The 20,021-nt window shown below is 52.3% G+C and overlaps 5 protein-coding genes across 5 annotated transcripts; 3 read left to right on the top strand and 2 right to left on the bottom strand.

The window, feature by feature from the left end:
* Positions 1-4,266: 4,266 nt before the first annotated feature.
* AA0111_g12187 (hypothetical protein) lies at positions 4,267-5,577 on the top strand (the record flags this gene model as incomplete). The annotated part of the gene is made up of 3 exons (XM_028646137.1): positions 4,267-4,505; positions 4,567-4,756; positions 4,804-5,577. 3 exons carry the CDS (start codon positions 4,267-4,269, stop codon positions 5,575-5,577), a joined length of 1,203 nt encoding a protein of 400 aa, XP_028500228.1.
* A 1,002-nt stretch (positions 5,578-6,579) lies between these two features.
* Positions 6,580-7,736, bottom strand: AA0111_g12186 (hypothetical protein; the record flags this gene model as incomplete). The annotated part of the gene is made up of 2 exons (XM_028646136.1): positions 6,580-7,633; positions 7,684-7,736. The coding sequence occupies 2 exons, from the start codon at positions 7,734-7,736 to the stop codon at positions 6,580-6,582; spliced, it is 1,107 nt and encodes a 368-aa protein (XP_028500229.1).
* Positions 7,737-9,082: 1,346 nt separating this feature from the next.
* AA0111_g12185 (hypothetical protein) lies at positions 9,083-9,820 on the bottom strand (the record flags this gene model as incomplete). The annotated part of the gene is made up of 1 exon (XM_028646135.1): positions 9,083-9,820. One exon carries the CDS (start codon positions 9,818-9,820, stop codon positions 9,083-9,085), a length of 738 nt encoding a protein of 245 aa, XP_028500227.1.
* Positions 9,821-12,916: 3,096 nt separating this feature from the next.
* On the top strand, positions 12,917-16,549 carry AA0111_g12184 (hypothetical protein; the record flags this gene model as incomplete). The annotated part of the gene is made up of 1 exon (XM_028646134.1): positions 12,917-16,549. One exon carries the CDS (start codon positions 12,917-12,919, stop codon positions 16,547-16,549), a length of 3,633 nt encoding a protein of 1,210 aa, XP_028500223.1.
* Positions 16,550-17,116: 567 nt separating this feature from the next.
* AA0111_g12183 (putative membrane protein) lies at positions 17,117-19,873 on the top strand (the record flags this gene model as incomplete). The annotated part of the gene is made up of 4 exons (XM_028646133.1): positions 17,117-17,173; positions 17,239-18,577; positions 18,630-19,028; positions 19,077-19,873. 4 exons carry the CDS (start codon positions 17,117-17,119, stop codon positions 19,871-19,873), a joined length of 2,592 nt encoding a protein of 863 aa, XP_028500230.1.
* Positions 19,874-20,021: the final 148 nt, after the last annotated feature.

Raw genomic sequence — 20,021 nt, 5'->3', positions numbered from 1 at the left:
AGTCTTCGCTATTTGCACCACAACTGCATGATGCCCAGGTGCTGTTTGTGTAGGTACTCGAACAAACATGCGATATACAACACGAAGCTCAACAGAAATATGTTTTTCATACAATCCGCCACAGGCTCTGCGTAGGATGGCATAAGCATAACATTCTGGCAGCGTGACAAAGTGCATTTGACAGGTACAAATTGTCGTGCATATGCTGTTCCGGCGTAAAAAGCAGCGGGTTCAGGAGCCTTGGAGAAAAGACTTCCAACAGCGACCCTCAGGCGGTAATATGTGCATGTATCAGTAACATATCGCGGTGATGCTCCAATGAGTGATTCAAGCTTCCATTCAACCTCCAGACGCACACTGCAAGCACAAATCTTACTGAATCTACCTAGGTAGATCACTGCCCTCATACTTACGTTGGACATCATGCATTGGCTACAGACTACTGTGACAACGTCAAACATTTCACACCGATGTCCTGTACATTTCCACAGCGTCGGTAGTAGTAAACATCTGACCAGCGGGCTCTGGGCGAGAAAGGACTATGTGCATTGAATCGCATGATCTACCTCGCGTGCGCGGTTATTCGTTTGGACGACGCCACAACAGTGCAGATTGTGCGCCGCAACACTACAGCAGACCTGATTGAAGCTTACTTCAACTATATCACTCGAACCCAGCACCTGATATACTTGTTGCAAGAGATGTGACGGTATAGCGGTGAACTGCTTGTCGTGTGTTGGTGGGGCGTCTGTAACAAATTCCGTTGGTAGGCAACAAATTCCTGGAGGATTGTTGGTCTGACTATATCACTGAAGATCTGAGCATGGCTGAATCAGAGGGTACTTGTAGTTGCGAGCTGTTGCCTATGTAGCGTTCTGAGCCCAAGCTGACCCTCCGCGAGCTCTATGCCGACCTTGCGAATTATGTGGGAACTGTGAGCAAGGGCGATTGCTACACGAACGATTTCTCCGCAATTGGAGTGCAGCAAGATTCTAGAAAGTGAGTCATTGGCGATGGGCGCGTTGTGACTGATACTGAAAGTGCGTCTGGCTGCGAGTAGCAGGATAGTCGTATCTAAAATCGTCTGGGCCTGATATTCATGCCTATAGTGTAGAACAAGAAGAACATATAGCCAAGACAGCTTGGTCAACTACCAACTGTTTCATTATCGCATGGTATTGAAATAATGGCGTTAGTTGCGGTCACCAGCCAGTGATGAGGAGCGCCACTGATGAGAATCTCTTGACTACATCCAGGATATCGAGGTAATAGAGAACGATCGCGTCTGAAGTTAGACTCGCGGGTGGTGTGTATACTCCCATACGGTTTCGGACAAGTAGCCACCGCTCAAATTTTCTCGCTTCCATGCTCCGAATCTCGATCCTGGCCCAGACGGAATGTGGAGGACCGGGAAGAACGCCAACATATGTCCTTCACAATGGTCTCATATTTGGAGGTGCATGACGGCTATAAGCAGGCCACTTGGCGCTATGCCAGATCTTGGTTCACAGCCGTTGTATCTAGGGCTATCGCAAAGGTCATTGGGGCGGCTTGCAGATACGAATGAATCTTGGACGAGAGATTGGCTGACCGGCTAATATTGTGCCACCTGTTGGTCACTGGAGGTACTTCGGCCTCGCCAATCGTTGCTGAGTCAAACCTACGACAAGGCGGACAAGTCACTTCGTTGTGTCGAGCCTCTTCGCTCTCGATTAGTTGATGGCTTGATGCGGTCAGCTGTTCTGCTCGCGTATCGAAGCCGCAGGCTAATTCGGTCATAGGAACAGACAAAACGCGACTGCCTTAAGTGGCGTCAGTATAGCTGCGATCTGGTAACGGTTCGTGCTTGGGAAGTGACAGACGGGACGCGTTGCAGACATCCAAGTTTCGCGCATCGCTTATGACATACCAGGTCCAAGGAGGGAGACGGCCACGCCGTTGCTCGGCTTGCGGGGTAAACTCAGGGTACCTCGTGCGTGTACTTCATGGCTTCCCTTGGTCTCGACCTCAATTATATTAAATTACTACCGGCCCTACGGGTTATCCGGTTCCAGCGCCAGATACAGAGCGGAGCTCGGTTGTGCCTTCAAGTACGGCCCTTACCTTCATGCAATCCTTGGTATGGGGGAAGCCAAGTCTGGGGTACTATCGATTGACCATGCTACTGCAGACCAGGTTTGCAGATGGCGAACCTCAAACCGGACCTCAGGTGCGCTGCATGATAACCCGAGGACCTGTCCACCAATACAATCCCTGTCGTCCTCGCCATTTATACGTCTTGGTAGTGGAAGCGGAATACGGAATCTGTATACGCAACGATGACGGTGCTACTTCTGCACATGGACATCGGTGTCATGCGCACCGAGGACGTTCTATGCAGGAACGCCGTTTCACCAATGCAAAACAATTGCACGTGGCGAGAGAAGAGTAGGAGGAGTTACTGGTCTACCATCTTCCAGCAATAGTTGGTTTGGCGGCGCAGCGTTGCATCATGATCAGAAGCTTCTGGAACACACCAAGACGGTTCATGTACCAGTTCCCATCTTATCCTAACCAACAATTACAGAGCATTGGCGTGTTGTGGCACCGATTCGAAGATGGGCGATTAGACATGCGAACGCATACTCAACGCTTCGACCATCTCAGCCATGAAGCCTGGTTTTCGGGATGGCGCAAGTTTCTGACATTTCTCCCGTCGTCCGTGTTGGATCAGTCACGGCAGTTCTAGTACTTTGGTGGCGGCAGCCAGTATCCGCGCGACTCATGGACTTAGACAACTGGTTTGAATAATGGTGTGTCAAATGTACCCACCGGGCAGCGCGAGGGGAGATATGTCAGTTCGGGCCGCGCAACGTCCAGGGGTGGACTTTTCTCCAACAATCAACCCCTTGGCTAGTAGCCGCTAAGAGCGTAAGTGGTTGGTGCTCATCCGTCTAGCGTCGCATCCTCCACAGTCGCCTAATTGTACAAGACCCTCCCCCGCAACTGTCCGCGGCAAAAAGAAGACGCCAATGTTGCGTTGACGCAGCTGAGGTTGGACGACTCGTCGAAAAGGAATCCGGACCGAACAAGCTGCGGCGTAGTCTGTAGAGGCGAACGCCTCATCAAAGACCAACCATGGCGTTCAAGGAACAAATTGCGCAAGATTTACGAACGCACATCAGCACGGCGAGACCACGGCTGGCAACGCGGTTAGGCACCGTGAATGGCTGTCGCTCCTGGCCCCTGTGCAGGCATTGATGACCATTCGGAGGCACGACAGGGGCGTGCTCCACGTGGTGGCGGGCTGTTGTTCTTTTCCGTCCTGTACCGCTTGAAACTCACACGCGACAGCATTCCCATGTCCGCAAAGTTTACTCTTCCTGCCGACAGGGAGCGCCCAGCCTGTCTACGTTGAAGCAGTGGAGCTCACCCGGGAGGGCTGAGTACAACCCGCTTCTCGAGTCTTTTCCCTGTATCAGACAAGTACCTCGACTCAATATTGAGCATCCGCTCGGTTGGTAATACGCTGGCTGATAGACAGGGGACGGGTGCATTGGCACATGCCGAAGTTTACACTCATCAACCCTGCAGCTGTAGCGTGCTGAAAAGCTTAGGCAATCGTCTAGGACCCGTCCACGCCGTCCAACATGCCGCGTCTGGTGCACCTGCATATCCGCCTGGCCTGACACAGAAGCCAGTTGGACGATCTCCTTCCTTTCAAGTGTTCTACCCATATCAGGCGTGCTACTCCACCCCAGCTAGTTCTGGCATCTATTGCCATTATTTCCTATATCCTTTGCGCATACCCCAACCTGTGGATCACTCTTGCGGAGAATACCTCTAGTGTTGATCACTCTTTTGTGTATACAACAAGCTAAACTCCAAATCACCAGTTATCTCCGACCTGATTGATCAATCAACACACGAGAGTTGCATAGTGGCTCCCTGATTGGAAATCGCCAGACTGTGGAACCGCGACCGGACCTCCAGAGGGCACGAGAGCGAGACGGTTTCGTCGCGAACAGATTCGACCCCCCCTTCGCTATACCAACCATGGTATCTTGATGCGTTGAGAGCACAAGTACTTCCGCACATCCTATCGGGCCGCTTGATACTCGGTTACGACCCTACATTACAACTATGGCGCCCTACGACATGACCGATATAACCTCTGTTCTACTTGAACGCTCTCTCGAAAAACGATACTTTGACGCTCCGCACAGTATGGACCCGCTCACCCCCCTCTATAGGGCGGGGCTAATTCCACTCGCTATTTGCGCCACAATGAGCTTAATATCAGTCACGGCCTTACTGGGATTCATTACACAGCGGATGATTTCGTGGCGGAGACACTACAGGCAATACGTCGGATACAACCAATATGTTATTCTCATCTACAACCTCTTAATCGCCGACCTACAACAGTCTATCGCATTCTCTATATCGTTCCACTGGCTCCGAATCAATAAGATCGTAGCACCGACCGGCGCATGCTTCCTCCAAGCGTGGTTTTTACAGATTGGGTCAGTATTCTCACGCACAAGATATGTGAGATATGTACTAACTCGCGATACTATCGTTTAGAGATGTCGCAAGTGGCTTCTTTGTTCTCGCAATTGCGATACATACTTGGTTGGGCGTGGTCAAAGGATACAAAATGCCGTACAGGTGGTTTGTGGTATCGATCCTCTCGATTTGGCTCTTCTCGTTGATCCTTACGTTACTTGGACCGGCTATGTACCAGGAGCGATATTTCGCTCGCGCTGCAGCATGGGTATGCTCTCTTCCACTAACAAATAATACGGAGCTGACTTCAGCCAGTGCTGGGTTTCAAGAGAATACCAAAATGAAAGACTTTGGTTACATTACCTCTGGATCTTCATCGTCGAGTTCGGCACGATCATCATCTACGCGCATGTCTTCTTCCACCTACGCGGCCGCATTCGAAGCATCATCGCAAACGACACTAGCAAGCTCACACGCGCGACGAAATTCATGGTCATGTACCCCTTTGTATACGTCGTACTCACGTTGCCCATAGCAGTGGGTCGCATGGTAGCGATGACCGGTACCGAACCACCAGACCTCTTCTTCGTTGTCGCTGGGTGTCTTCTCACATCATGCGGATGGATCGACGCGCTTCTATACGCCCTGACAAGGCGGGTCTTGGTATCCGGAGATCTGAGTACAGGGAATTACAACAGAACTGTCACCGCAACGCTCACCAATGCGGCACGCCCAGGCGACGACGACCATTACGGCCTACAATCCATGAGTGGCAAAGAAGCCCTTACATCGACTACTGCACGTACCGTCACCATAGTAGGTGGCAGCAACCGACTATCGCGAATAGTCGATCACCGCCGTGGGCGCAGTCATACATTGCGGTCACGGCATGAAGATACGCTACACGAAGATGAGAGTCCTACCCGAACGGGATCAGCAGACTCGATCCTCAAGAACACGGTTTCAGGACATGGCATAAATATCATCACGGAAACAAGTGTGCAGGTGGAGACGGCCGAGGACAAGGCGTTTGAGGCAGGACGACCACGGTCGAAAGACTGGAGTGACGACTATAGCCGAGGATCATGATGATTCAGGCATGGAGCATACCTCTCCTACACGAATTCTGATGAAGACATCACTTCCAAAATTATCATTGTATACTACTACTGTTTTTTCCCTCAGCAAAGCGTAGGCGTTGGAATGGCGCTCATTTCTTTCTCCTTTGTTCTTCAAGCACTGCCTGTTGTACCAAACTGTCTACCAAGAGGTAGCGACGAGATACCCGAATCAAGTAAGCAACAACCAATATCAAGACATACATGCATCTACTTCTGTCCCTTTGATCAACCACACCATGGACCAAGAGTCAGGCCACATGGAGATATCCGAATGAAAACAAATGTCCAATGTAAATTTATTCACTTTGACCCCATTATGCTGGTGAACCCTTTAGCCATTTTCTTTTCTGCTCTCCGCAGCTCCTTTGACATGTCAGTGTCGTCCGTGGCGCTCTTCGGGGAAGTGGTTGTGATGCCGCCCCGTTATTCTATATTTTCTTTGTTCGGCTATCCTACCAACTGGACTGGCTACATAACAAGGGTTATGTAAGACCGATGGAATGAAACTGGATCGTCCTTCGGGTCGCGTACTGTACCAGGCTATCGAGCGCACACCCAGACACCAAGCCGCCATATCAATTCGTGCAAGTGCAACCATTGAGATCTCTTCACACTATTTTGTCTTTCCAGGCCAACATGATGGCAAGTTCCAGGCGAAAGGATCTACAAACATGATAATAAGCAGAGGCCAAAAGCGAGGTAAGTTCCGAAGAGTATGATGTGCAAAAATAGCAACGAGCGTGAAGGTATCATGGAAAAGGCGTAAGTCTAGTGTCATTGGATCTATTTGCTGTTTGTACAGGGTATCGTATGCTAATCGAGTATGGTACAATCATGCTCAATTCGGCGTGTCTATTGTACAGTGTCGTCTCTTAGATAACTGAAGTGGCGTGATGTTGGCATAGGTTTTGTTAAACTATGTTATCATCATATCCACGAACATTGGGGAGGTGGAGGCAAGGTATCTTATTCAGCGTGGGTTCCGACGTGAGCGCATCGTTCCTCTGGTAGGAAGTCGGATGCGAGATCTCAGCGTTTCCAGGGCTTCAGTTGGCAATGCATGATCCAAATCGAAGGCAACGGGGACGTCGTCATAATCATGCTGCGCATCTGGCACATTTTCCTTCCCCGATGGGTAATCAGGGGAGTGTTGCGCGTCGTGTTCCTGGACTTCCGTACCGTATCGACGAGCTGCGCGCCTAGATTGGGGACGTCCAGTACTCTGAACCCGAGCAAGCTTCTGTTCGAGAAGCCATGCCTTGCGCTTGTATTTCAAGAGCATTTCCTTTTGCGCGAGCGCCTCTTTCTTTGCCTCTATATCCGCAGCTGTTGTGTCATATTCGCTATGAATACTCGCTTCGGTTGGTCCGCGTGTCCGATGCTTGTTTGCGTTGGTGTCATGGTGAGGGGAGAACCGAGAATGCCTGTCTTGACGCGGCAGTGTGCTCTGAATGCGCAAAGTCTGCCGCAAGAGTTCTTGTTGTAGTCGTATGAGCTCCCGCTCTCTCTGTGCCAATTGAGCTTCTCGAAGCTCCACGTCACGCTCTTGGGGTGGTGCTTGTCGGGAAGGCTTCGGTTTGTGTACGTTAGAAGGCAGAGGTGGACCCGCCCGAGACTGTACATCTAGCGAATGAAGGTGCCTCGCTGGTGCCTTTGGAGGCAGTCCCGCGGCTTCACGAGGTCTTTTGGCCTTGGGGTTTCGCGCCTGCTTCTTCTCCGCTAACGGGGGCTTTTTTATGTGCGGTTTAGGCGACAGGTGTAGACCATTCCCCAAGCGAACGTTGGGTTGCAAGATGCCATCGATCAGTGTACCCCGAAACGTCTCTAGAGCCTCGCTATTCCGCAACCTGTCCCATTTATTCAACTGGGGAGCGTCGTTGAAGCTTGCGGAGATAGGGCGGCTTTCGGTGGAGTCGAGAGTCAATTCAACGTCTTCGAAGGGCGGGTCGACGACTGATACTCTTTGGTTGTCCTGGGCGTTGCGGGCCATGATGCGGAATGTGTTTTTCAGTTTCGAGTCCTTGCTGATACTGCCGTTAGCATGTAGACAAAAATGGTGGGCAATCTGGCTTACTCGATTATGACGAGGCGCGTCCTAAGCGGGTCTTGTTTGCGAATTGCCTGCATCTTGGGTGTAGGCCCACTTACAAAATGCGCGACTATCTTCATGTGCGCTTCAAAGGCATCGTGAGGAAGCCATTCCTGAGGATGTATAAAGACGGACCCATCCTCAAAGTATGCATATCCGGAGGGGTACTTTCGTTTGCTGCGGGCGTACAGGCTCCCCAAATTCACAGAGTTATACAGCGGCCTGGCTAGGCCGAGGGAAGGTACAGACCCCCAAGGCGGAACGCTGTACAGGCTCCCCAGATTGACGAAATTACTGAGTACCGGTCGACGAGACATGGCTGCTGCCAAGGGTGCCGCGGTCCTAAGCCTAACTTTGTGTTCTACAGTATGTTTCGCGAATGACAAGTACTCTCTTTGCGGCGGCGGCGAATCGTGATGCGTTCAGGGTATGCAGGCGACACGGCCATGGCAAGTTGTTAGACTCCGCGGGTAGGGTAGGATAGGGCTAGGGCTATCGAAAAGCGACGAAGCGCATAGCAGGCGACCGCGTCCGCACGTGGAATTATGCAGCTAGACAAGACCATCAGCTTCGCTGTGCAGACTGCCTGCCTCGGCGCAGAAGCGGACGCTGGCATATGACAGACATGGCAGAGACGTACCTCGTGGTTGCTGCAACACTGGTGTGGTGGCTTCGAAGGATTCACGATGCAGCACCCAGATTATTGCGCACGAGCCCGTTTGAGTCGGGTGTACCGATCCGCCACTACCCCTTCGTTGATCGACATGTATCTTAATTGCACCTCACGTTGAGTTTTTACCTCGTCATACCCCTCCTTCTCCGGGCAATCGACATGGTTCAAATTTCGTTGTACTCGTCAAATTTCTCCTTACTTGCAACCGCATCTTCCTACATTCCCGTCCATCACACTCACCACTACAAATGCACAACTGGATACCTCACAACACAAATCGACGAAGAACAACCCAGTCTTTTCATAATCTTCTGATCAAGCATGTGCATGGCATATTTCAGCCCGGCTGCCATCTAATACTTTACCCAAAGACCATGTCGTTGCGGTCAAAATAGTGACAGCCTGGTGACATATCGCATCGTCAACCCATCAACGCCAAATAATTTTCCCGCCTCGACTTTCACTTCAGAAATCAAAAGTAGCGCAAGCCATCATCATGGCCGTTTGTCCATGAGCGAACATGGTCCTGGAACCCCGGCCCACTCTATCGAGCGAACCAGTCGTTGCATCTGCAGAGCAAGTGGTGCCAGATGACACGGTCCGATCGGGTATGTTTGCCGGGCTTTTATATGACGATCCATGATCTATCTCGCCGTGCGAGAACACGGTTGACCAGTTCCTCTCGCCCGCCATCTAGTATAAGCCTCGTGTTCACGCCGCGTCCTGCTTCTCAACTATGCTATCTATCGCCATCGACCGAGTGGAAGGAGTAGTTGGTGTCGGCGGTGCCTTTGCTTCAGCCTTGACGGGAGTAATTTGAGGCTGCGGCTGTGGCGGTGACTGTAGTTGCCCCGCGGGCATACTCTGAGTCGGCGACAAGGACATGGAAGCATCGTCCTCGGTAGGTTCATTCTCTTCTCCGATTATCTCGTCTACTTCTCGCAGCCAGTTGGCTTTGAGGACCTCCATGGGAGGATCCAGGTCGCCAGGTTTCCCACCGCGTCGAGCCTCCGCTGCAGTCATCTTCCTCTCCCCGCGTTTGTGAGGGTGAAAGTGCATGCGTCGGAGGTGGCTTGCGGCATTGTAGCATTCGTTGTACCTCTTTCCAGTCTGGCATGCCTTACAGTTGGCCAGGAATGACTTGTCGGGTGAAGTGTCGATGGTCACCCAGACTTTACGTGCTTTTTTGTGGACGCGGTTGGTATGACGTCGCAGCTCATGCTCACTGCGGAAGCCATCGGGATAGTCCGAGCAGACGGGGCACTTTAGTCGCAATACTCTGCGTGATGGAGGTTTGGAGCCCGCTTCGAATGTCGGCGAAGTGTTAGGCGTAGTCTCAACGCTTGGTGCTGTCACAATGGTTTCCCTTGGGGCTGGAGCTGGCTCTATTGGTTCGCTAGCTTTGGTATCCGTGACGGTAGGGGTATTGGTCGGCGCATCTTCTTTCATCCTGGCTCTGGTTCTTGTTGGAGGCATAAACCTGACGGCACTTGATAATGTCCAGATAGGATCCGGCCCGGCTGGAATACTGTTGTTCTGTGCGATTCTGTTCCGCGGTCCGATACAGTCGAACGTTGGGGAGGCTCGCTTGGTGGGGCGAGTATTATCGCTCTAACGGCAGCTAAATCCGACAGGTTTAGAGAATGGCAAGTGGAATCCTGGGGTACTAGGGACGTGTGATGTGTTTCCAAGTCGATCAGGGAAGCGCGGGGGGCCAGGCAGCAAGATATCCCGATTTTCGCTGGGCCCAGTGGAGTGCGCACGAGGCTGGAATGGCGCAGTCAGCCTCGTTTCCCATCGTGAGTGGGCGAGCCTTGAGCTGCAAGCCACGCTATAAACGGCAAGCTGGCGAGCTGGGTGCTTATTGGATCTGCTGCCTCAGGCTGAACGACTTCTGCTGAGTGCCATGGCGAATCAAGTGACGGAACCCTGTAAAGCTGGGCCAGATAATCAAAAGGAACGAAGGATGCCGCCAAAACCCTGCTCGGATCATTCCGCCTCGCGACGAACTGCAAGTCCAAGAGCGCGGAGGGTGTCGGGCTTGCTAGGGGGAGCGAGCTGTCGTGGTTCATGGCTGGATCATGCTTTTCCTATTTAGAAGTTCCGGTCGCGACCGAATCTCGCAACACCGAACCTAGACATTGACAATTCACATGGCATCATCACCCGACATTAGTACATCCCTTCTGGATACTTCTGGCAAGATGGCATCAGCATCTACCGCCCTTTGCTCTCGTCTTTTTCCTTGTTCAGCCTTGCTCCGGCCAAGTACCGGAAGACGCCTTTTTGGCTGGCCCAAGCGGAGCCGAGGTTTTGGGCGAATCAGCGACCGAAGGAATTTGCTTGCTTTACGAGGAGTCGCCGATTCAACGACCCAATTGGTGCTTCGTCAAGCCTCGATTCCAGCTGTAGAGGCATCGTCTGCACCTAGGAAGCACGACGTCCCCGTCATTCTCGATCGGCTGCAGCCTTCTTCAACTGGCTCATGTTGGTCTTGCACTCTCCGTCTTGCACGTCTGAGCAGGTGGGGCGCAATTCGACTGTACGAAGGCATTGATCCTTCGCCTTGCTCAAGTCAGACTAGGTTGCCAGCTTCGATATGCGGTATATGGGCACTACACGTAAGATCGGTCCACACCTGGTCTGAGGCTGACGTCCAACAGCCACGAAACTTTATCCACCGTCTGGCATGTGAGGACCCTACCGCGGGCATGGTACCCATCTTGGCCGCCATCAGAGCATTGACCGCGAAACATCAGACATGCTTTGTTGAACCAATGCCAATTGCGATATGCCTTGCCTTGAGGCATGCTATGGAGATGATTTCTGTTTGATTCGCTTCTGACGTTGTTCCGATGCTACTCTGACAGGCTTCAGCGCGCTACATGTCAGCCTTCCCGCCCGACGCTCAACGCACGCGCCCTACGTAGGCAAAAGGTGCGAGAAACGCTTATCGATTCGTAAGCCTTCTAGCCTGCATAGGGCTGGATCCACGTTTCAGGTCTCGAAAAGCCCGTCACTTTTGTGAAGTACAGGAAAAACCAACGGTCGCAATGCGATCGAGGCTTGCGTACTCTTTCGACTTGATCCTTTGCATGAAGACTGCTTCTAGCTGCATAGATTAACAAGTTTTAGCAGATGGGTAGACTCTTGGCTCCTGATTCGCTCATGTCTAGTCGCACTGGTCAACCAGTTGATTCTCGGCTTGCCCCTCTCTCCGAACCAAGTGTCGCTTTTTCCCTCAGCCTCACGCCATGGAGGCGGGCATAGTACAGCACAACTAAGACGGCCGATGTGGGCCATGGCTATCCTGTTCCGTAGCCAGGAAGCAGTGCAACGAACGGTCAGTCTTTCGGAAGAAGAGCTGAGCATATAGCTCGCATTCTACTATGTACGATCGATTTAGCTCGCCGGAGCGATAGTCGCACTTGCTCACATGGTGCCTAATGATGCGTCCTGGTCGTTTGGTGACACGTCTATGGGGATGTCATGGAGATTCTAGATACGACAAACAGCTTCCTCCAGACACTACCTCCATCCAGATGCCATTATCTACCAAGTTTACCCAGAACACTGCTCTGTATCAACCCATGTACAAAACCTATGAGCGCCATAGAGTAGCTGATGATACGGTGAGTGGGAGATGATCAAATCGGCTCTCCAAATGCAAACCAGGCATCTTAGCACGACGTTTGGTAGAGATACACAAGGGATCCCCAATGCCAGCCATGCATGTCTGGAGACAATCGCGTGTCTAATAGCCTCTATCGCATGTACTCCCGATACAAGATCTGGTCATATGCTGAGAGCAGGTGTTTTTGTGCGTTCGGAATCTTTGTGGAGTGTTGTTGTCCACGCATGTCCTGCCCTTTACATGTGAGCATCATTCGTCGCGACGAGCATTTAGCCTACTCTAAAAGTACTGCCGTTGATGCTAAGACAGGGAAAGACAAGCCGCTACCAAAGTGCCGGTACTGTTGGACGCCTGAAGTTTTTCGGCGTGCTGGAGCCGACTAACTCGTCTGAAAAGGCCATGCATGACCGCATGCCTTTCACAGCAGAGAATGCGATGTTGGGGAGCAAGGATTTGGCGTCCGCGTGTTGGCTTACCTAGGTCATCCCCTGTAGCAAGACTGATACTCTGTGCTTAGTGAGAGATACTCGAGTGGACAGTCAAGACGTGATTCCGTACGTCTCGCAACAAAGTCGATGTTCGCCCTGGTGAGTTGGATACGTGAGAGAGAAAGCTAAGAAGCCGTTAAACACGGACCCACTGTTGACGTTTGGGTGACAAACAGGGGTGCAGGCGATCATGCTCTCCACCCGAGGCCAAATCTCTGGACAGCAACGAGCCGCTCCTGCTCACCCCACATATGATTTCATACCCTCGCTGGAGAGCGACATAGGACATTCACGTGAGCATCTCGTCGCGACGTCGCCTGGCTGCGATACCACGGTTACAGCCGCACCTCTGCTCTGCGCAGCCGTCGTCATCGCCATGCGACCCCCTGGCCGTTCGAGGTGACATAGGCGCTATCTCAAGAAATGTCAGCACCGTCCAGCCATGGCCGGCCCTCGGGAGACTCGGACCGCTGGACAACCTCCTCCCACACGTACATTGCCAGCAACTCGGGCGCATACACAGACAATGGCGAGGGGAGCTCGTCCCCGCGGCGAAGCCAAGATTCGCGGCCCGGCACAGGTGCAACCAACGGCCTGGGAGGAAGCGCAGCATCGGGGAACCTGCTGGCTAGGGACTCGGTGCACGAAGAAGACTTTGCGCGCCGGAAGCAGCGCGTGAGGAGATCTGGCGGCTTTCTCCTCGATTCAAACTTCTCCAGCGGGCCACGGCAACGCCACGCCAACCACGAGGCTCGCGGGGAGGACAAAGGAGGCAAGCGCAGCTCGCGACACTATGGCGCCCACGAGAAGGAGGCAGGAAGCTCGCCGCTGTCGCGAGAGGTGCAGCGAGACGGCCCCAATCCTGCTGCGCCCGGCGCAGCATCCCGCATCGACTTTGCCGATTCACAGGACCGACACGACGAGCGCATGCGCCTTGGCAAGACGAGGAGGAGTGCATACGATATGCCGTCCACAGTCCATGACCGCGATCCTTCGCCCAACACTGCGCCGCCACGGCAGGCCATTGATCCGAACCAGCTGGTACACATGGCCCTGAACCTGAGCGAGAGCCGGAGGAGACATACCAACACCGGCCAGCTTCTGTCGTCCCAGCCACGCGTCGCCTCTGGTTCGCAACGCGAAGGCAGCTTCTCCAACTATGGCGCTGGCGGCAGTCTGAAGCACTATCTCAACGAGCAACGGCGGACGTCACGCAATATATCCCCAATGGGCAAGAGCTCTCCTACCCGCCACATGTCTACCTCGATGCAGAGAAGCGGATCCATTGCCTTTCCCGTGTCCCAAAACATCAATCCCTCAGCTGCCACGCTTGCACGAGTAGAAAAGGCCCGCGCATACATCGAGCTCCGCATTGAGTACCTCCGACTACTGGAGTTCCTCCCGCCCCTGAAGCCCGACGCGAACGCCCCAGGCAACTTTGTCTTCACGTCGACCAACAGTCCAGGCAGTCCCCAAGCGCAGCTCACTCGTGTGCCGTCTCATGCTGGCAAACAGCATGAGCTCGGCCGGCCATACAACCCTCTGCAATACATTCGAAACCGCCGGAGCAGGGCTCGGGAGCGCTTGACGCTCCATCACTCTTCAGAGGAATTCGAGGATGTCGAGCAGGTACGCGAATGGGTAGATCGTGTGGAACAACAGGCCAAACGAGCCGGCTATCGTCGAGACGATGCGGTACAGCTACCCAAAATCCATCACGATCACGAAGTGGGACCGGCGCCCCAGAAGCCTGCAAGACCTCACAAAGGCTGGATCTTCAGCCCACAGGAGTTGCTTGCGGATGCACACTGGTTGGAGCAAGACGACAACAAAATGCTGGTAGAAAACCGCTATGGCCGAAGGGTCTACCCACCCAAGGAGGTGCAGCAGAAAGACTTTCTCTCACCACGCGCAAGCAAAGAATATTCTGGGGACCGAAGAAAGAGCTGGGTCGATGGCTTCCCCAGCATCGCAGTTGATCATACGACAGGCGATGAAAGCGACAAGGGCAGCGAGCGTGGGCGCAAGCGAAGGCTACTTCCAGCGCTGCGCACTGACAGTCCGAGAGGAGGCAAACATTCGAGGCGGGGCTCGCGACTGCGCAGCCATGATGATAGCGACAGTTCAGAGTCGGAATCCGATACCAGGAGATGGAAAGCTCGTATTGTCACTGATCCAGATCACAACATCGGTCCGCTGGCCTTGCTTCTAGAGCAACAAGCTAGACAGTCACTGAGCGAAGCCAGGCCACCCCCTGACTTCACGCCAGATACACCAAACAAGTGGGGTCGCAACGGAGACGTTCCCTCCGAAAGCAAGCCTCCCCGAGACTCGCTGGAAGTTCCCCGACCTACAAATGGCTTTGCATTTATCAAGGATCGTGGCAACTTCAAGATGCCGCCAAAGCCTCGTAAGAACCCTAGTCTATCCATCGATGATCCGGAGCCTCGATCGTCTTTTGATGATCAGGACAGCACGGCACCAAACACTCCACATGCCAAACGGTTCCCGCATATTGGCAGCGACTTATCACCGCCCCCAAGCCGATCCGAGTCACAGACAAGGAAAGCAAAACGAGGCAAGTTCAACACTATCTTTCATTCGCATGAGCATAGTGAAGACCACAAGCACGAATTGCGTCCGGACTCTGCTGGAACAGACAGGAAAGGAAGATCGCGGCAGACCAGTGAGGAAACGCCAGACGACAAACATATCGGCACAGCCATTTTAGCAGCTCCCGGTGCTGTCATGAATCTACTCGGTCATCGCAAGAACGATAGTGTCAGTAGCTTGCCTAGTCCGGACAAGCTCCGCCGCCGAGATGCCCAAGAGCCGCATTCTGCTGTCACTCGATTCTTCAAGGGCGTGAAGAACGAGGGTACAAAAGTCGGTGACATCATCTTCAGAAGAGACCGAGCCGATGACTCTGACGCGGACACCATGTCTGACCGTAACTCGATCGACTTTGATGACGACGGTCCGGTCAAAACCAAACATACCAAACGGCCCCCGATCAGTCGAACCGTCACGGCAGGTACAGACGGTAGCATCACAAACAAAGAACGTAGCCATCTGGAACTGCCCTCGTTCCGGCCGGTCCACACGATTGCCGACGAAAACTCGGATTATGAGCATCACATCTCACGTCAGGCACGAGAGCAAAAGAACAGTCGCTCGCTTCGGGTCGATCGGCTATTGCCACCACGCATGGATCTGGGCACGATATCTGGAAATTCTTCCACGGGGTCTCTCACTCTTACGCGCAGCCACAGCCAGGAGCGAATTAATCAAGTGCTCGCTCGGCCTGGTGGTGACATGGCGGGGCTGCCACCCACTGGACTAAGAGATGCAAATAGGCAGCGCAGTAGCTCTCGACCTGGCCTTAACAGTAGACATTGGAGCATCGCTGACGGTGACGATAATGCCGTTGATCGGAACAAGAGCGATGCGAACACAGTCACTCAGGCAGACATCGCTCGCGTCCGCGCACTCTTTCTCTGCTCAGGTGTCAAAGCGAGAGAGATTACACGACGAGCGAATTCTACAAGAGAACCGCCTCCCGACTTTCTTTCGCGCGCTGCCGCTACATCAAAAATGAAAATCTACCCCGTGCCGCGCAAGGAAGAACATGTTCTTGCCGCGCGCATACTAGTCAAGGACCTAGAGTCGTCGACCAAGGCTTTACAGACTTCGCTTGAGAGCTTCCGTGACAAAGCCATCCAGCAACTCACAAATCAGATTTCGGCTTTGCAATCTACGGTTGACTCAGACCTTATGCCGCGTATCCTAGAAAGCGGAGACAAAGCTGTGCGCATCACAAGTGAGGTATCTGGACAAGGTCCATTACAAGTTAAGCAAATCACAGACGAGATAGACCGCATGATTCGCACGCGCAAACGTAGAATGCGCTGGGTTCGGGGATTTGGATGGATGCTGGTCGAGTGGGCTCTTGTTGCACTCATGTGGTGTCTGTGGCTTATTGTTGTGCTCGTCGGGTCCGTCAAGAGAGTGTTTGGTGTGGCCATGGGAGTGATCCGGTGGCTGCTGTGGCTCTAGGTGTGCCCAGCAGTATTTCATTTGTTTCCTTGCATATGAGGATGTTAGGTGTTCCTGAACATCTCTCGCCTACGGAGTTTCGGGTCATGGGCAGCTCGACCGGTTTGGATACCGTGATACCACGCGCTTTAGAATGTTGTATGAATATTGGAAGGATTCATCTTGGTTTACATGGCGCACATAGATTTGTAATAACTTTAATTGAGTTCAAGATATGTACACCGCTCGCGCTGACTGCCTAAATCCTTCAAATACTTTCAGTGTCTGATTAGACACGTATGTTCTTGGTGTTGTTGGTTTTCGAGGTTGCTGTTTCAAGGTGAGTCGCACTTGTCTAGACCAATCCGCGCCACATGGCTGGGGCTGGGCGCCTGAACGCGTCGACGTCATAGGCGTCTTTGCTTGACAAGCTTCACCCTTCCCTCTCCACAACACTAATCAAACACAGGCAGAAGCGTGCAAAGCTTCCGCGTCACATCGTCTTCCGTTTTGCCAATCTCCGACCCTCTGCCCTGTATCGACATGAGACATTACTAATTATCTCTTGTTCGACCACAGATATCAGAGATGGATTTTCAGACGGTGTTCGTCGCCAAAGACAGTGACACCAGCCATGTCCAGTCAGTACGTACCTGCGTCTACAACCAGGCTTTACTCAAAGCACGTGTACTAACATACCCTGTCATAAGTCTAGCGGGCCATCTTCACTTGCAGCACTCGCAGCAGCTTTCATCCCTACGGCCATCATTGCAACTCTTTACATGGTCGCATTCGTCCTCATTAGACATCGCTTTCCCAAAATCTATTCACCACGGACGTACATTGGCACCGTGCCAGAAAAGGATCGCACGCCATGTCCAAAATCGTCGGGTTACTTCGACTGGATTCACACTATGAGAACTGTTCCGGATAAGTTTATGCTTTACCATCAGTCACTTGATTCTTACCTGTTTCTTCGTTTCATGAGGACTTTGATATTCATCTGCATAATCGGCGCTCTCATTACCTGGCCTGTTCTTCTGCCTGCCAATTGGACTGGCGGCGGCAGCTCGAAAGAGCTTAATCGCTTTGGCATTGGCAATGTGAAGAACAAGGACCATCTCTATGCGCATGCTGTTGTGGCCTGGGTGTTCTTCAGTTTTGTCATGTTCACGGTTGCGCGGGAACGACTCTGGCTCATTGGACTACGGCAAGCATGGAACCTGTCAAAACCGAACGCAAAGAGGTTGTCTTCACGTACCGTACTGTACCTCTCGGCGCCTACTACAGCCCTCGACGAGAGCAACATGCAGCGTTTCTTTGGAGAGGATGCAGTCAGAATTTGGCCTATCACTAAGGGTGAGAAGCTGGTATCTCTCGTCTCGGAGAGGAACTCCAAAGTCGAAGAGTTGGAAAGCGCTGAGATGTCTCTGATCCTGAATGTTAACAAAGAAGTCGGAAAGAGCCACAATCGAAACATCAAGTACGAGCAACTGCCGAAGCAGATGAAGAAATCTTTGCGGCCTACTCACAAATCCAAGACACCAGTTGTTGGCAAGGAAGTTGACAGCATCAGCTATTATCGGGATCAGATCAGAGAAAAAGAGGAAGATATCGAGAAGGCTCGCGAGTCGAATGAGACAGCCGAGAGTCTTGGTGGAGCTGCAGCAGTCTTTGTAGAGTTCCGCACGCAACTTGCGGCTCAGCGAGCGTACCAGCAGATCGCATCGGCTGACGTCCTTTCTCTTACGCCTCGCTTCGTCGGGACTATGCCCAACGAAGTTGTCTGGGCCAACTTAAACCTAGCACCTGCTCGTCGCATATCACAGAGTGGCGTCGCCCTGACTCTCGTAATCGCTACGATTGCGTTTTGGTCCATTCCAGTCGGCATAGTTGGTGCTCTTTCTAACGTTCAATATCTTGCCGAGAATGTTAAATGGCTCGCGTTTCTCAACAAGATTCCATCAGGGATTATGAGCCTTCTGAGTGGTCTACTCCCTCCACTGGTACTAAGCGCGTTAGCCAGATATGTACCGAACATCTTCAGATGTAAGTGTTTTCCACTTGCCGATATTGCTGTTCTATAGCTTACACAGCACAGACATCTTTACTACCTTTGGAGAGCCGACCAAGACTGTCATTGAGATCAAGGTCCTGAAGTGGTACTTCGTTTTCCAGGTACTCCAAGTCTTCCTTGTGACAACACTCGCTTCGGGTGCTGCGGCAGTAGCATCACAAATTGTTCAAGACCCAAGCTCGGTACCTCAACTTCTCGCAGAGCGTCTGCCAAGGGCATCAAACACATACCTCGCGTACTTTGTCGTCCAAGCTTTGACTAATGCCCCGAGCAACATACTGAACTACACCGATGTTCTCTCGTTCTGGTTCTTTGACAAGTTCTTTGACAAGACGCCTCGCCAGAAGTACAATAGCTACATCACAATGAGGGGCATGGCTTGGGGCAAGCTTTTCCCGAAGTATGGCAACTTTGTCATAATTGGTAAATTAACCTGAACACATCGAGTGGCATATTACTGATCTCTCGCAGCAATCGTTTACGCCTGTATTGCACCTCTCGTTCTTGGCTTCGCCGCCATTGGCCTAGTGATATTCTACTGGAGCTATCGATACCAGTTATTATATACCGCACAGTCCAAGATTGACACCAAAGGACATGCCTATACGCTCTCTCTGCAACAGATCCTTGTTGGAATCTACCTCGCTGAGATCTGTCTTATCGGTCTCTTCAGCTTACGCGACGCGACTGGTCCCTTAATCATGCTTGTCGTCCTACTCCTTGCTACGATCATGTTCAACTATACCACGAACCGCTACCTTGCTCCCCTCGAGCAGTTTTTACCTGCAGATCTTGCACTCGAATCTGGGGACGATGAGCAAGCGCCACTGCTATCTTCTGCAGAGGAAGGCGAGTCGGATGCTTTGGAGCACGCAGAGTCGAGGATCAATCGTATAAGCGAACGGACACGCGTACCACCCAAAGTTGTCTCACCACTGGCCCGCTTTCTGCAGCCACACATCTTCGGTAGCCATACTGCCTTGAAGGCTTGGCTGCGTGATGGCGATTTTGACGAAGACGAAGAACCACAATACAGCGAAGAGGATCTGAAGAAGGCATATCTCAACCCAGCCTTCACCAGCAAGACGCCCATAGTCTGGTTGGCCAAGGACAGTATCGGTGCTAGTAAGCACGAGATCAGTGAGAACGAGAAAACTGGGTTGAAGGCTACCGACCAAGGTGCATGGGTTACAGGGGACGGGAAATTGAAATGGAGTGTGGACAACTTTGAGGAGCTGCCAGTGTTCAAGAAGGCTATCAAATGGTGATCTGCTTCTACACTAGGTGTTACCTAAGTTGGAGCATGAAAAGCGAGTATACGACTTAAAAAGCGAGAACACGTAATAGTGGAATAAAGAGAGATTTCACCAGTCCTAATCTTAACAAAAATTGACACTCGTGAACTAAGATCAGGTA

Source organism: Alternaria arborescens (assembly GCF_004154835.1).
Source record: "Alternaria arborescens strain FERA 675 chromosome Unknown contig_69, whole genome shotgun sequence".
NCBI lineage: Eukaryota > Fungi > Ascomycota > Dothideomycetes > Pleosporales > Pleosporaceae > Alternaria > Alternaria arborescens.
This window is presented reverse-complemented; position numbering and strand designations above follow the sequence as displayed.